The 14,008-nt window shown below is 35.0% G+C and overlaps 1 protein-coding gene across 6 annotated transcripts in view; it reads right to left on the reverse strand.

The window, feature by feature from the left end:
• Window positions 1-8,999: 8,999 nt before the first annotated feature.
• RBM26 (RNA binding motif protein 26) overlaps window positions 9,000-14,008 on the reverse strand; it is a 56,377-nt gene continuing 51,368 nt past the window's right edge. For 5 of the 6 annotated variants that reach the window (XM_010578276.1, XM_010578293.1, XM_010578284.1 and 2 more), the window contains 2 exons: window positions 11,166-11,279; window positions 9,000-9,705 (listed from right to left, as the gene is read on the reverse strand). In XM_010578276.1, the coding sequence (XP_010576578.1) occupies window positions 9,616-9,705; window positions 11,166-11,279 (204 nt within the window). In that variant the 3' untranslated portion in view covers window positions 9,000-9,615. Of the gene's footprint in view, window positions 9,706-11,165; window positions 11,280-11,591; window positions 11,648-14,008 lie in introns of those variants that run through there. The other variant, XR_775071.1, reaches the window with a different exon arrangement.

Raw genomic sequence — 14,008 nt, forward strand, 5'->3', positions numbered from 1 at the left:
GACCTGTGGGATGAAGAGCTCTACTGATCCCAGCTCCTCACTCCTGCCCCAGCACCCCCCACCACTTACATCTTCTCAGCCGCCTGGCGAAGTAGGTTAGGAAGGTAATTCAGTTGGACTACCTCATTTTTAAAAGCATAGCCCAGCTCCTCAGTTACTACATTATCACACAAATACCTGCTGTGTCAAGCACAAAGGACGGGCAGGAGCGACCAGTCAGGGTCATCTTTAATGCTGGCATGGAACAAGACTATTTATGAGAACATTCCACACAACTTAGTCCTGGCCGTGAAAGAGTTACTACTGCTTTATCTAGAAAATGAGTTCTTGAAAAACACTGTAAAGTTCAGTAGTGGGCAGAAATTATTTCACAAAAAGATTCAAAAGCTAAAAGATAGCTCAGTATTTGTTAATTCAGAGTGACTCCAGAGAGTAATTCATAAGCTTCTAAATTAATATTTTTAAGGAGGTCATAAAATGTGAACTTTAGTAACTGCTACAGCCAATCAAGCTGCCATCAGTTCTGCCTTAGACTACTAAAACACTAGTAATTACCTACTCAAATTACTTTAAAAGTTTAACAAAAGCTTATCTACAGATAGTAGCGTAGCATGATATACTGCCATCTTAAAAATTGCAGTATAGTGAATGTTACTGGTTAATCTTTTTATTATTTCAGATTCCAGTTTCTATAACTTATTCCCCTAATAAAAACCTATTTCTTCAGTGTTTTCCTGGCAAGCTGTCTTCAAAAAATTCAATACATAGTAAATTTGCAGAGGAGGGCCAGTACAAAAGCAAACACATCAGTGTTTTCAGTACAGGGAGCATTACAGTGAATGAGGATTGAAAAGAAATAGCACTTAAACTCACTGACTTGAAAGGATGTTTAGAGATAGTTCAACACAGAAACAGAAGAAACTGATATATTTTAAATTATTTTAATATTAAAGTTATCAAAACATAAATTTAGTGAAGACATACCAATAATATTGTGAGAAGTTCACCAATACAAAACTGCAAATACAGACAGCATTAACCTGTTAAAAGTTAACAAGGTCTAATGGTGACTTATGTTCCTTAATTTGTCACTATGTATCGACAGAAAAAAGTGCTCAGTTTCTTTCTGCTATACTGCCAATACCCTTACCTAATTTCTAATACAAAAAGTATTTTGTAATTCAGGTCAGGCAGTAAGTCTGCTGACCACACTTTGCGCAAAACCATCTCTCAGCTTCTTCTACCATAAAGGCTACTGCTATTGCTCTTTGGTCTTTAAGCTCACATTTTTCAGTAACAGAATATTCCCACACATATATGTCACTGCATCACAATAATACATCTAAATACACTATGTACAGGATGTTGCTTCTGGGAACAAAGACTTTCAAACTCTTAAAATCAGAAAATGCCTTTTTCAGATTCCAAAAGGTAGCTTTGCAAACCAGCTGAGGAAAATTTTTTTACCACAGCAAAAAATCCCAACAGAAGTAGCTTGTAGGACCCCCAGTGTTCAGATGCCTGAATATTGGAAACAAATATTCAACAATTATTGACTTAGTATTTTAAAAGTAGACAGATTCCCCCCCCCACCCACCCCCCAAAAAAAAGGTACTGAATAAGTGCTTCTGGATATAGCAGCAAAAGAAGTTTTGTATTCTCTCTGTAGAAAGAGCAACCCATTTGAAAGGTGTTCCAGTAGATAAGCAGTTACGGTTCCATAACCAGGCCCGTTCAATCACTAGAATAATGCATGGAAGCAAAGTTTTCAGGTATAAGCAGAGAACACTTCCCTTCACTGTAAGAATTTGTTTGAAAGACAGTCAAGGTTTTAATTACTCAGGTATAGAAACTCCATCTTTGTGAACATCTGCACTGTACAATTCTATACTGCAGCAAGGTTTTCTAAACCTGCTCACTTGCTGCCTACTGGGTTTTTCTACTTTTTGTTTGGGGTCTTTTTGTTTTGTTTTGTTTTTATAAAACGTGCAATTTCACTTAACCTTACGCAACTTTTTTTGTCTTATACATGAAGGATGGTGCAGCCTATGGGGAGTTTTGAAAACAGCAGCAATAAGAAACGCTAAGATTGTAGAACTTTGCAAATAAATAGTATCCTACCACTCCACAGTTTTCTAAGGTAAAATATTACCATGGAGAATATAGAAGGAAAAACATAACTAAAAATTGTATAAAAATACATATGAACATAGTACACCTCTCCTATTTGCTACCAAACTGGTAGAAATAGCACATGGGGGATATATAATTTTAAACATTATCTAATACCTCTGTGAGAGCAGCAGCAGATAAACATTAATTACCTATTAGATCTGAATGCAAACAGATAATTGTGATAAATAAAACCAAAGAATATTTTCAACGAGAATTTATCTTCTCACAATCACTTCTGGTGAGCAAGGTTTCCATCTTTAAGCGAACTCAAAGATACTGACTTCTTGGAAGTTTCCCAGCATTTTATGATGTCTGCCCACAGGTGATGATACAGCTGCCACCTTACAAGAAAAAAGAGAGCATGTAATAATCTCCACATAGCTGAATTTGTGAGTTAGGAGGAACGTTAACAAGATTTGTGTTATCTCAGCACTTTCTGATATCGCACTACTGACTGCGAGGGAAAAGACGACAACACAGAATGAGTCACATGCTCATCCTGCATGTTGTTGGCCTAAACGTTAGTTGTGCACATGGATGTTGCACATTCAGAGTTGCAAGCGTAGAGATGCGTGGGCTACCAGTAGCTTCCCGATGCACTTGGGCAAGACAGTAACAGACAGTGTATTGGAAGTACCAGGACGAACAAGTATTCCATATCATAGTTGAAAAATTGTTTCATGTAGTTACACTGCACCAGCCGGTGGAGCTACAGCAGTAATTCTTTGATGCATTTAACATGAGTCTACCACAAAGCACATAACTGGCTACAGTGGTAAAATTTCTTCACACCGTGTCAGGTTGGCAATTTCTTCTGTAGTTTATATAAAAATGTATTATTATCTGCCATTTCTGCCCCCCCCCCCTTTCCAGCAATGAGTTTTAGCTTTCCATTCACTGCATAGCTCCTATTCTAGAGCACAAAAAAAGATTAATATTTATGAAAAGCTTTGACAAACAGGATGCAGCTACCCAAAGTTTTCTATAACTTCAACTGTAATCTATCAAAACCTAATTCAACTCCCAAAGCAGAAAAGGAGATGATATATGCCTGTTGCAACACAGAAATGTTCTTCTGGTTTATTCAGATTTAAACACCTGGAGTCATGTTTTATCATTGGTACCTAAATCCAAAGAGAGATACTTTTTTTCAGTTCGCACAAATAGAATTTCTGCTGACATGGTAGAGATGTATACAGGTTTCTGCAAGAAATGCAAATATTAGTATGAGAACTGAAACAGGAAAAATATCACAGAAGTGTTGAAATGGGAGCAAATGACTTTCAGTTACTGTTTCACTTGTGTAGCTATAGTGCCCTCTAGCAGTCGAAAGAGAAAATACAGGGCTTTATCTCAAGGAAAAAAAAAAAAATCCACAAAATCAGAACTGCCTTTTTTTTTTTAAGCAGAGAAAGGACAGTTTGCAAATGTGAGGAAGAACATTTCTTCATGTTAAAAACAAGGTACTTTAATGGAAAGGACACTTCTCTCAGCTTTTATGCAACAGAATCCTGCAAAACTGGGAAGCTCTGTAAAAGGAGAGTTCTTGTACCCTAAAGGCATTTCCGTGCTTCTGTAGATCTCACCTACACCGTATATGCATTAGCAACATGCACAGGATTTTGGCAAAAGGATATAGATTTTTATATGAATAGATCAACATACATTTTTCTGAAGTCTTTGTTTTCCCTACAAGGAGGAAACATTTTGGCTCAAACATCTTTATTGCACAAAATTCTGTGCAAGATGAAGAATAAATTATGACCTTTAAAACCTAAGAAAGTTTTATTTCCCTAGAGAGCAAATTATTGTATAGAGAGAAGAGTTAGTGTGCCTTAGAGCTGAGAAATTTTCTGTCTAGCTGCAGATCATTAGGAAAACGTTTTGGATAAGTTAGTGTTTCTTTTTTCCTTTGCATTTAAAAGAACATTAAGCCCAAGAAGTATAAGTCATTCTTTAGCAACTAGGAAATGGTCATCTGCACTGTTTGAGTCTTGAGGTCTGTAAATAACATTTCTGATTTCAAATAATCTCCATAGCTTGCCATCATGCACAATCATACCAGTTTGCTTCCTTTTTTTCCCCTTCCTTTTTAAAGAAAAGTATACACTAGAAGATATAAAAAGATCTGACTTTTTAAAGAAAATATTTACCCATCAAATTACTATCCAAAAAATCTTATGTGAAACTGCAACACAGAAAATAGCGTGAAAGAGTAAAAAGACAATTTTACCCTCTCTGCATCCGAAAGGTCAAAATAAAAAAAAAAGTCTACTGCAGATGTTTCTCAGAAAAATGAATTTTGAAGAGTACATGCCTCAAAACTTTTTTCTCCCAGTTGCTGACAGGGAAATACTAAAATCCAGCATCAACTTGCACAGATTTGCTTAATATGGTATTCCAGTCTTCACCAGAGAAAGGTAAGAAACTGAATTAGTCTGTTGTGCTAACAAAGCAGGAAGGATCTTGGAATTTAAGAATTCAAACTGTAACATCAAAACTATTATAAGATACCACAGAGTCAGATGAGATGATTTTCAAAGACATCAACTGGTCTCAGGATGACAAGCTTACTGTAAGAAGAAAAACAAAATTAATCTTCACTCACATGGACAAAGAACAAAGTACCAACATTCAGATAAACTTTAGCATTAACACATATAGAAGGACTTTACAAATAACAAGCCATTAGGAAAAAAAGAAATTTCTTGTGCAGTATGTTCTTGAAATCCTTCTCATTAGAGCTCCAATTAGATCTAAAGAGAATTCAAATAAAAGACTGAAACACCAAAGTCTATTTTTGTTGCAACTATTTTTGATGTCTACAGATTTAAGACATGGTTCAGAATAAAAAATGCAGGCATATTAAAGTAAAAAATGAAAATAATTATTTTATAAAACTACAGTATTTAGGCAACTGTGTGACAAGCACACTAACATCTTTATAAAGGTCTACATCAGTCCACAAAAACTAAGAGTTCGTTTTCACCAAAGATCAGTTTACACCTATATTGGCTCAATTGAAAAAGTTTTGGGTTTTTTTTGTAATCTTGATCAAGAACTTCTACTTTGTCTGACTTAACAGGTTCATTTGAAAGTAATCAAGTGCTATAACATCAGTACAGTAAGAAACAGCTCCACTCAGAACAGGATGATGAACAATCAAAATTGTTCAGATTTTTCACACTTAGGGTTTTTTCCCCACAAACCCCTCAAATTTCTGCTATTTGTTACAGTTGTTCTAATCTTGTTAATTGTAACTTATCTGCTAATTGTAATAAAAGGTAAGCGATATAGGATTAAATCCAACTACATCTTTAGTTGCAACATTAAGACAGTGTTGAATTACAGTAAATGAGGTGCTTCATTGAAGGTCTCTTCCCCTTTATGTTACTTTGTGTATTGGTACAACAGTAGTGTATGACTTGTGGTAGGAAAAAAAAAAAAAATCCCCTGCTCCTCCCCATCTGTTTTTGGTGAGACCTACGAGTTCAGGGATTAGTTAAAAAAACACAGGGAACATGCAGAATCACTTCCTTGAATCAAAACCAATTTCTTGTGCATCTCTTTTATGCTCATGAGACAACTGACAATTACAAATTGCTCATTCCATCTAAAACACCCTCAAATAAATGTACAGTTTTTAGAAGTTATCTAAGGGCTGACAAGAATAGTAAGCTTAGTCCGTTTGAGGACCTCTTCAGAGTAGATGGTCAACAACAAAATCAGATGTTTTAAATCAGGTACAGTCATGCTACGCTGTTCTCAGATACCCAAGTTACCTGGGTAATCATTTTTAACTCCTTTTCTAGTTAAGGAATAGAGACTGTTTTCAGACTGTGGTTTAGAACAGAAACCTATTTTAAATGCTTGAAGTTACACCAATACTTTTCAACAGGTGCTTTTTCTATTTAAGAAATAGCCCTGCTTAGACTTGTTTGTAAACTAAGTCCTGTACCTTTGTCTTTCACCAATAACTTGTATTTCTTCTATGGCTTTTCTGATTTGAAATAAGTGAGTTTTAAGAGAAGAAAAAATACGAATGGCACTGGCCATAAGTAATGTTTGAAAGAGGTTTTCTTGTTACTTTATTGTTTTGTAGACAAACTGTAATATAGTCTGAAATACTGAATCCCATTATTTACATTTTTTTGTAGCTCAACCAAATGTGGTTTACTACAATATTGTCATTGAACTACATGTCAGATCACATCTTGCTCAAGCCCTTTAGCACCTAGCCAGAAAAGAAAATACCTTCTTAAATGTTTACCTTTTTTTCTACAGAAATTTTGAAAAGCTGTCTGGGGAAAACCAAGGTAACCCTGCTCTTGGTGTTTCAGACTAGGAAAACCCATTTGCTGAACTGTTAAAACAAACAATGATTTAGCTAATCACAGTGGAGGCATACTTGGGAATGCATTCAGAAGGATGAACTAAATAAGGGAAGGAGTCAACAGGATGCTTGGTTTGTTGATTCAAACAAGGAAGGATGGTGCTTCAGGTGACAACAGATTTCACTGAAGGCTATGCTAGTAAGGATGTGACTGAACTGAAATGACAAGAGTTGGCTAAGGTAGTAGCAAAAAAAAGGAAGGGGACAGCAGAGCTAGACAAGGAATACAGGGACAGAGCAAGCCAAAGAGAAATCAAATCAAGAAAGTAATTTGGTAATGACTGAAATACATACAGAATCCATTTAGATTGCAACCAGGACACCGTTCTCTTACCCTGAATGACTTATGCTGAATGGCATACAATCACAGATTAGTTTTGACTGAAACAAACATTTGTGTTTGTTTCTTAAAGCGAGAGCAAACCAAGCCATTCTGATCCAGGTGGTTTTCAACCATTCAGAGTTCAGAATGTAACAGCAGGGGACAAAACACATGCCAGTAAGAATTCCCCCCGACACCTTTCATTGATGGAAGTTTGCAGGAGGAAGGTGGTAAAAAGAAGTTTAAAAGGTTTCATCCCCTTACAGGTAGACCAGGGTGCAAACATGTATTAAGAAATGAATCGTGCACGGATGCATTACCAGGCTGAATTCAAAACAAGCAGGCAAACTTGGAATACCAATTTTAAAATTATGTGATACAGTAATTTCAGATGATTCATAAGAAGCATCCATGTAAAGAACACGCTAGTAAGTTGTCATTAGTTTTGCAGTGACTGCAGACTGTCATGAGCACTGCAGATTGACTGCAGTGAAAAGGCAGGTTTGAGCATGCCACACAACCACCTTAAGGCAGCATGCACAGTCCTTTCCTGTGCTGTACCTGTTCTGTAAGCCAACACACAAAAAACTTCCACCTCCCAGACTGTCAATCTGGCACCCTTCAGATGTACTAAATTATTGAAAAAAGAAAAGTAGGAAAGCTTGTATTTAATTCGGTGAACTAGAACAGCTCATTCAGAGCACTGGATAAAAAGGTTCTTAAAATATTTTATTTTGCCTGACATTCAGTGTAAAAGGAAATCAATTTCCCAAATACAATTCCTTATGGCAAGATTTAGAACTTACTGTAACAAGCATGGCAGTCAGTTGTGAAATTTCAATGTGAAACTAAGACTATACAAAAATTTTAAGTGCCTATTTTTGCAACAAGATATACATACACACAGGGACATAGGGGGGAAAAAAACCAAAACCAAAACCAAACAAACAACCACCAACAAAAAAACCCCAAAACAGGATCCAGGTCTCAGAAACCCCTCAAATAATTGAAAAGCACAGAACAAAAGTCCTACAGCCGGAGCTCTTCTCTCTGGGATACTACTACCTCCTACTTTCCTCCATTCCTATCTTGGAATTAAAAAAAAAGAAAAAAAAAAAAAAGGCAGAGACATGCTTTACAGCAGTTCTCCCCCACCTCCCCCCCCAAAAGACAAAAACACAGACTAAAGAAAATATACTGTTAACTGAAGTACTATCCCCTGCATCTATCTGATAAATGAGATAGTGGTTTTATGCTGCACTCATTAATGAGTTGATGGGGGAAAAAAAACCACAACAAAACCAAAACCCCAAAACTCTAATAATTAATGAATGAATTTTCTTTTGAAAACAGACCAGCAGAATGCCACTAAATGGAAATAAAAACAAGTCTTGCTGGTGAGAGAGGTCCTTTGTAGTAAAGGACTACGCAGTTCCCCTTCCTAAGAAGAGGGGAAACTTCAGACCTCAGGTAACAGAACACCCCATTAGAAAGAGCCAATGAAGTACTTCTGTGGAGTATATTAACATTTCATGTATGTACATTTTTAAAGGGTGAATATACTCTATAGTGTGAACTTAGTATCTGCTGAATGTTACTTTTGAAATGGAAAAATGTAATCATAGAAGTACAGGAATAAAAAAGATGATTTAGTGCGAGTAGTCAAATTTTTTAGAATAATACCTACCAAATATTCCACTTCTCCTAATGTATTTTTCTAAATTACGTTTCAGTACTGTATGTATTTTTGTGGGATCAAATTTTCTTCTACAGTTGCACAGTGCAGGGATACAGAATAAATACCTTATTATTGGAATATTACTCTATTTACCGTTTGACTTAAATCAGTTTAAAATTCAGAAGACATCCAAAAGCTTTTATGCAACAGAGTACACCTGTGTGTTAATGTAAATGAAACATCATTATGTTGAGGGTTTTTTTATATTCAATACTCTTTTAGCATTAAGTGATAGTGATTAGAGCTCCTTTTGTGAATATGGGGGTGGGGGTTGCCATTTGGAATGGTCTTTTTTCTTTTCTTTTTTTTTTTTTTTTCCTTTTTTTTTTCATTATGAAGGACCATTGCCTTTTTTGGTTATTGCTTTTTTTTTTTTTTTTTTTTTTTGAAGACCATTCCATTTCTTTATTTTTTAACATCTTAAAGTCATAAGGACTTATATGCAAAGCAGTCATACACTTTATCATTAAAACCCATAGGTAAAATACGTACACAAATCCAACAAAAGGCTAGTACATAGTAAAGCCTAAGCATACTACTATGCAATATTATGAATACATAACTTTAGAGACTTCGGTTTAGTACTGTTATCTATCCATTTCTGAAAACATTCACAAAGATTTTAAATGCAAATTTTCATTCCGTATCTGGAATAGAACAAAAATTATCTATGTTATAACAACTTTTGGTCATTTGTGTTTGACCAATTCGGTAAATTACAAAGAACCCAAAGAATTCTGTAACTTTCTGTAGAACTATGTAATAAAAACATTGCATATGTTCCTAGTATGATGTCTTTAGCAATCATTTACTGAAATGTAACTCAAACATCAATCTCTCAAAACGTATAACTGACCAGCTGCTTTTTAGTCTATATCTGAATCCAACTTCATCACAAAACCCCTTTTAATACAAAGATGCAGAAGTACATTAGGTAATACTAATGCAACACAGGTGCAGTTCTAGCATTGTCATTGATCAGTTGAATCATCTTCTCCATGAACGAGATTCGTTATCCTCCTCCTCTTCATCATCATCTTGAAGCAGCGAGTCATCCACCAAAGATTCTTCCTGAAACTTCAAGAGAAAAACATGACACTCTGTTACATCAGAAAATTTTAAAGATCAAAAGGCAAAATACAGATCTCTAAAACTTGTGATTTAATGAAGAACAAATTTATTTTTTAATAGATAAACAGTAATGGTTTCAAAAAAGTATACTGCATGCATATGTATTATATTAATAAATGGCAAACGAAACATATTTTTTTTCTTTTCAGTGGACTTCAAAATGACCAGGACATATGCACCTCATACTTAAATAGCTCTTCTGATTCTTCAGCATAACATTCACGCCCAAGCTGCAATGTTCCCATGAAACTTAAGACGCTATACTGAAAACTAATGTTAGTTTTTGCACATTCAGAGTAACTATGCCTGTTTTCATCCAAGAGCTTAATCCACCTGTGCCTGAGTAGCAAAAAGGTTGAATCTGAGACATTTTATTTTGACAGCTTAATCAAGCTTAAAACCAATATAAAGGTTTAAAAGATCAGGGCAGGGAGACAGGTATTTACAGAAATTTAGACAAAATATATTAATGTATTTTCAATTTGTTTCAGTAACAACATAGTAATTTGATAGACTTCACAACCCCCTGAACATTTCAGGTCAACAGTTACAGGCTTCAGAGAGGCAAAGTTAAAAAAAGAAAGATAAATAGTGAGTTGTTTTAAATTTTTATCTACATATAGGCAGGGGCGTATATATAAACTATCCCATCTCAGAACTTTTTTAACAATTGCACCTATCACAGCAATTTCTGGACAAGGATATCCTTCCCTAGCAAAATCTCCCAGCTGTTAGACACAAGTTATGGTCTTCCTTGCTTATTTTCTTCTCATCCCAGTAACTGTAGTTTTTTGCTACAGAACTTCCAAATTCAACAGGGAGGTGTGAAGGTTGACTGGTGAAGTTAGGGAGCCTTCTGGAGAGATGTGAAGCTGTAGGCTGAAGAAAGCCTATAACTAAGCCTTCTCTATTTCTACTAGGCTCTTTTACAAAGGGAGAAACTACTACCTGCATTACTTTTGCCTACAGAAAGTGCATTTTAAAAAGCAGCTCTGTCGACACCTGACCTGTCTGTCAATGTATGCTTGGATACTCTAAGCCAGACTAAACCACAGAAGCTTTCTGAGGACTTAGCCTCTTCCCCTGGTCCAGGTCTGCTGGTCTAGATGTCCAGCAGGCTAAAATACAACAGGTATATGACCCCTTCCATGTTCTAGATATATCCTATAAAGTTTTTTGTTCTGTAAGAAATGAAATATTTCTGCAAGGGAAAGTAAAGTATGTGGACTTTTGACAGCCTAGAAAACAAGAAATGTATTTATAGATAAATACACATTCTGATAACAAAACATAAGTTAGATTAAAAAAATAGACCTATGAATCAACAGACCATTTTCTTTTGAAAAAGCTACACTATCTCATCTTAAAAAAGAAAAATGAAAGAAAAAAAGAAAAAGCAAACTTACTTCTTCTTCATCAGGTTCAGCTTCTTCTGTTTCAACAGCTGACATACTAGCAACAGGCTTGTTCCACGCCAACTTTAACTCTTGTCCTTTAAAACGAGATCCATGAATTGCAGCCTAAAACAAGTTTAAACGTTTTAGTTACATATTTCTTTGTCAGGGGAAAAATTAACTTCAGTAATACTTAAATGCCAGAAATAAACCAACAGCCTGCTTTTTCAAAAGAAAATTCTAGTTGTAATATGTTCTTACTGAATTACTGTTAACAGGTTAAAACAAAACAACTTCATTTACTGCACATGGAATTCACACATCCTTTCAGGAAAAGGATCAAAATATATTCAGAAGAAAATAAGCTTGGAAAACCATAAATCATTTGGTAATGTGGGTAACATACTGAACCAAAACCTTGCTGGTTTTTAGTATTACCTTGATGGGTTTTTCTCCTTTCAAAGTTGGACACAAAATTGTTAATGCATAACTTACTGGAAGAAGAAAGACATCCCACAAATACAAATGATTTACTATATTAAAAAAAACAAACAAACGAAAACAACCAAACAACTCAAAAAAGCCCCTTTGCGATTACAACTTAACTTACTGGAAAACATTCCACTTCCTGTAAAGCCGTTGTAATTGAAATGTAAAAATTTTTAACTTATGGGATATTGATGCCTTTCTAAGTACCAGCTGCATTAAGTGGCTGCTTTGGAAATAGTATGTTCAAATTAAAGTAACATGAATGAGCATAAATCAGCGTTAGCAACATTCCGAAATAACCGTCATGGTCACAAAAGATTTATAGTACAATCTGAAAGCACAGCATAATGTGAAATGTAGAAACAATTACATGTTCAATGACATCTGAACATGAATTGTGTGATATTAAAGTCCCCAGGTATAAATTTTAAATCTGTACATATAAATTTATGATAAATTTAAAAGATTCTATGCTTATTAAAATGCAGCTCAGGAGCTTTTTGACCATGGTCTCATCACAATGTCACACAACTAGAATTTTTAAAAGTACTTATATGTGACATTTAGGTCCAGAAACAACTTGTAATCTTTGGAAGAAATTACTACTACATAAAAATGTAACATTTTACAATAGGGAATCTTCCTTTTCCTTCCAGGCTACAATGTATATGGTCATAAAGCCTAGGCCTATTTTCATTTAAGAAGGTAAAATATTAGCTGCATTTATTTCACAATTGGCCTCAACAGAGGTTTTTAATGATTACCTTCTACAACTTCTCCAATTGCCAGTCTTAAAGTCTGCTTTAGTAGTAAACACAGAAATTCCAGTGGAAATATATTTAATATGTAAGAAAATCTTAAGGAAAATACAGATTTTACTAGATTTGATCAGCCACAGTTTTCATAAAATTTTAATTTAAAAATGAAGGTGCAGCTAGACACAAAGTCATTCAACAATTAAAAGTTTTAATGCTAACTAGAGTGTGGATCTCAAACATCAATCATGAATTCTGACCCAGCTAGAATATCCCCACTTTCCAGAGCATATTCTGAACTTCACCTTGAATACAGCTTGAAAACCCCACCTATTCTATTTCAGAGTGACTGATGAAAAACATATTGCTTTTTAAATGCAGTGAAATGCATCATAAAAAAAAAAGTACATAATGTTGACTTCAACCTTTCCACCAAACATATCTCCCTTCTCTCCCTGCCCACATCTTTCTTCATTCTCTGCACTACCTTCTTTTTCAAGTGCTTCCTACCTCTACGCTTCTATGTTTGGTTCCAAAATACTACCATTCCTTGCTTTTTGGGTACAGAAATTTAGCTAAGGCCGAAATGATTCTCCATGCCAATTTTTAGGCAAAACAAGTTATAACAATAAAACCCGTATTTTGCTGATAAACAAGTATCTGTAGTAAGATACTGTCAAGATCGTTGTTGTGAACCATACTCCACCTGGAAGAAATAAAGACTTTATTTGGACAGTCCATAAAAACAGATTATTGTTCTAGGTGACCTATTTTTATTTCCAGGGAAGCAGAAGTTCCTCTCGATACTTAGAATATTCTTATGTAAACTACAATATCAAAGAATGTGAAGTTGCAAAATGAAGTACCCAACGTCAGGAATCAGGAAGCGCCAAAACTAAAATGCTAACCTTAATGCAGTCCACTTGTGAATAAACTAATTATGACAGCTTTTATCTGTGAGCAGGTATTTCTCATTCTCCACAAAACTTTTGTTCACTGTTGAACAGTGTTCTTTCTATACAGTTGTCCAGTACTGTTTTTCCCTATCACTCAGTACACACTATGTGCTATTAACTGCACTTCCTTTTTTACAGAATAATTACAATCTCCATACAGTTAGTTCTAATAATTGCTGTATCTAAGAGTTTCACAAACAAAATTCCCATGTTTCTGTAAAACATATTTGGCACATGCTTCAAATTGTTTCTCAAAATATGTAACCATAATGATACTGTAAGTGTTCAAAACTATTGTCCCCATTTGCATAATTTGCATTGTAATTATCAGTATTTTTGTCAATCAGGTCACTGGTGTCTCAAGATAAAGCATACAAAATGAGAAGACTCTCACCAGCTATGAAAACTGTGTTCAAGTAAACTCCACAAGATGAAATCTGCAAAAACAGACACTTTGTGCAAAATATAAACATAAAATGAAATCTTTCTATACAACCATATTGTTGTATATCAATTCTTTCTGTGAATCAATTCTTTCTGGAGTCCCTATTATTTTCAGGTGTGCTGGGTTTGGCTGGGATAGAGTTAATTTTCTTCATAGTAGCTGGTATGGGGCTATGTTTTGGATTTGTGCTGAAAACAGTGTTGATAACAC

This window comes from Haliaeetus leucocephalus, unplaced genomic scaffold (genome assembly GCF_000737465.1).
Source record: "Haliaeetus leucocephalus isolate CR32 unplaced genomic scaffold, Haliaeetus_leucocephalus-4.0 Scaffold61, whole genome shotgun sequence".
NCBI lineage: Eukaryota > Metazoa > Chordata > Aves > Accipitriformes > Accipitridae > Haliaeetus > Haliaeetus leucocephalus.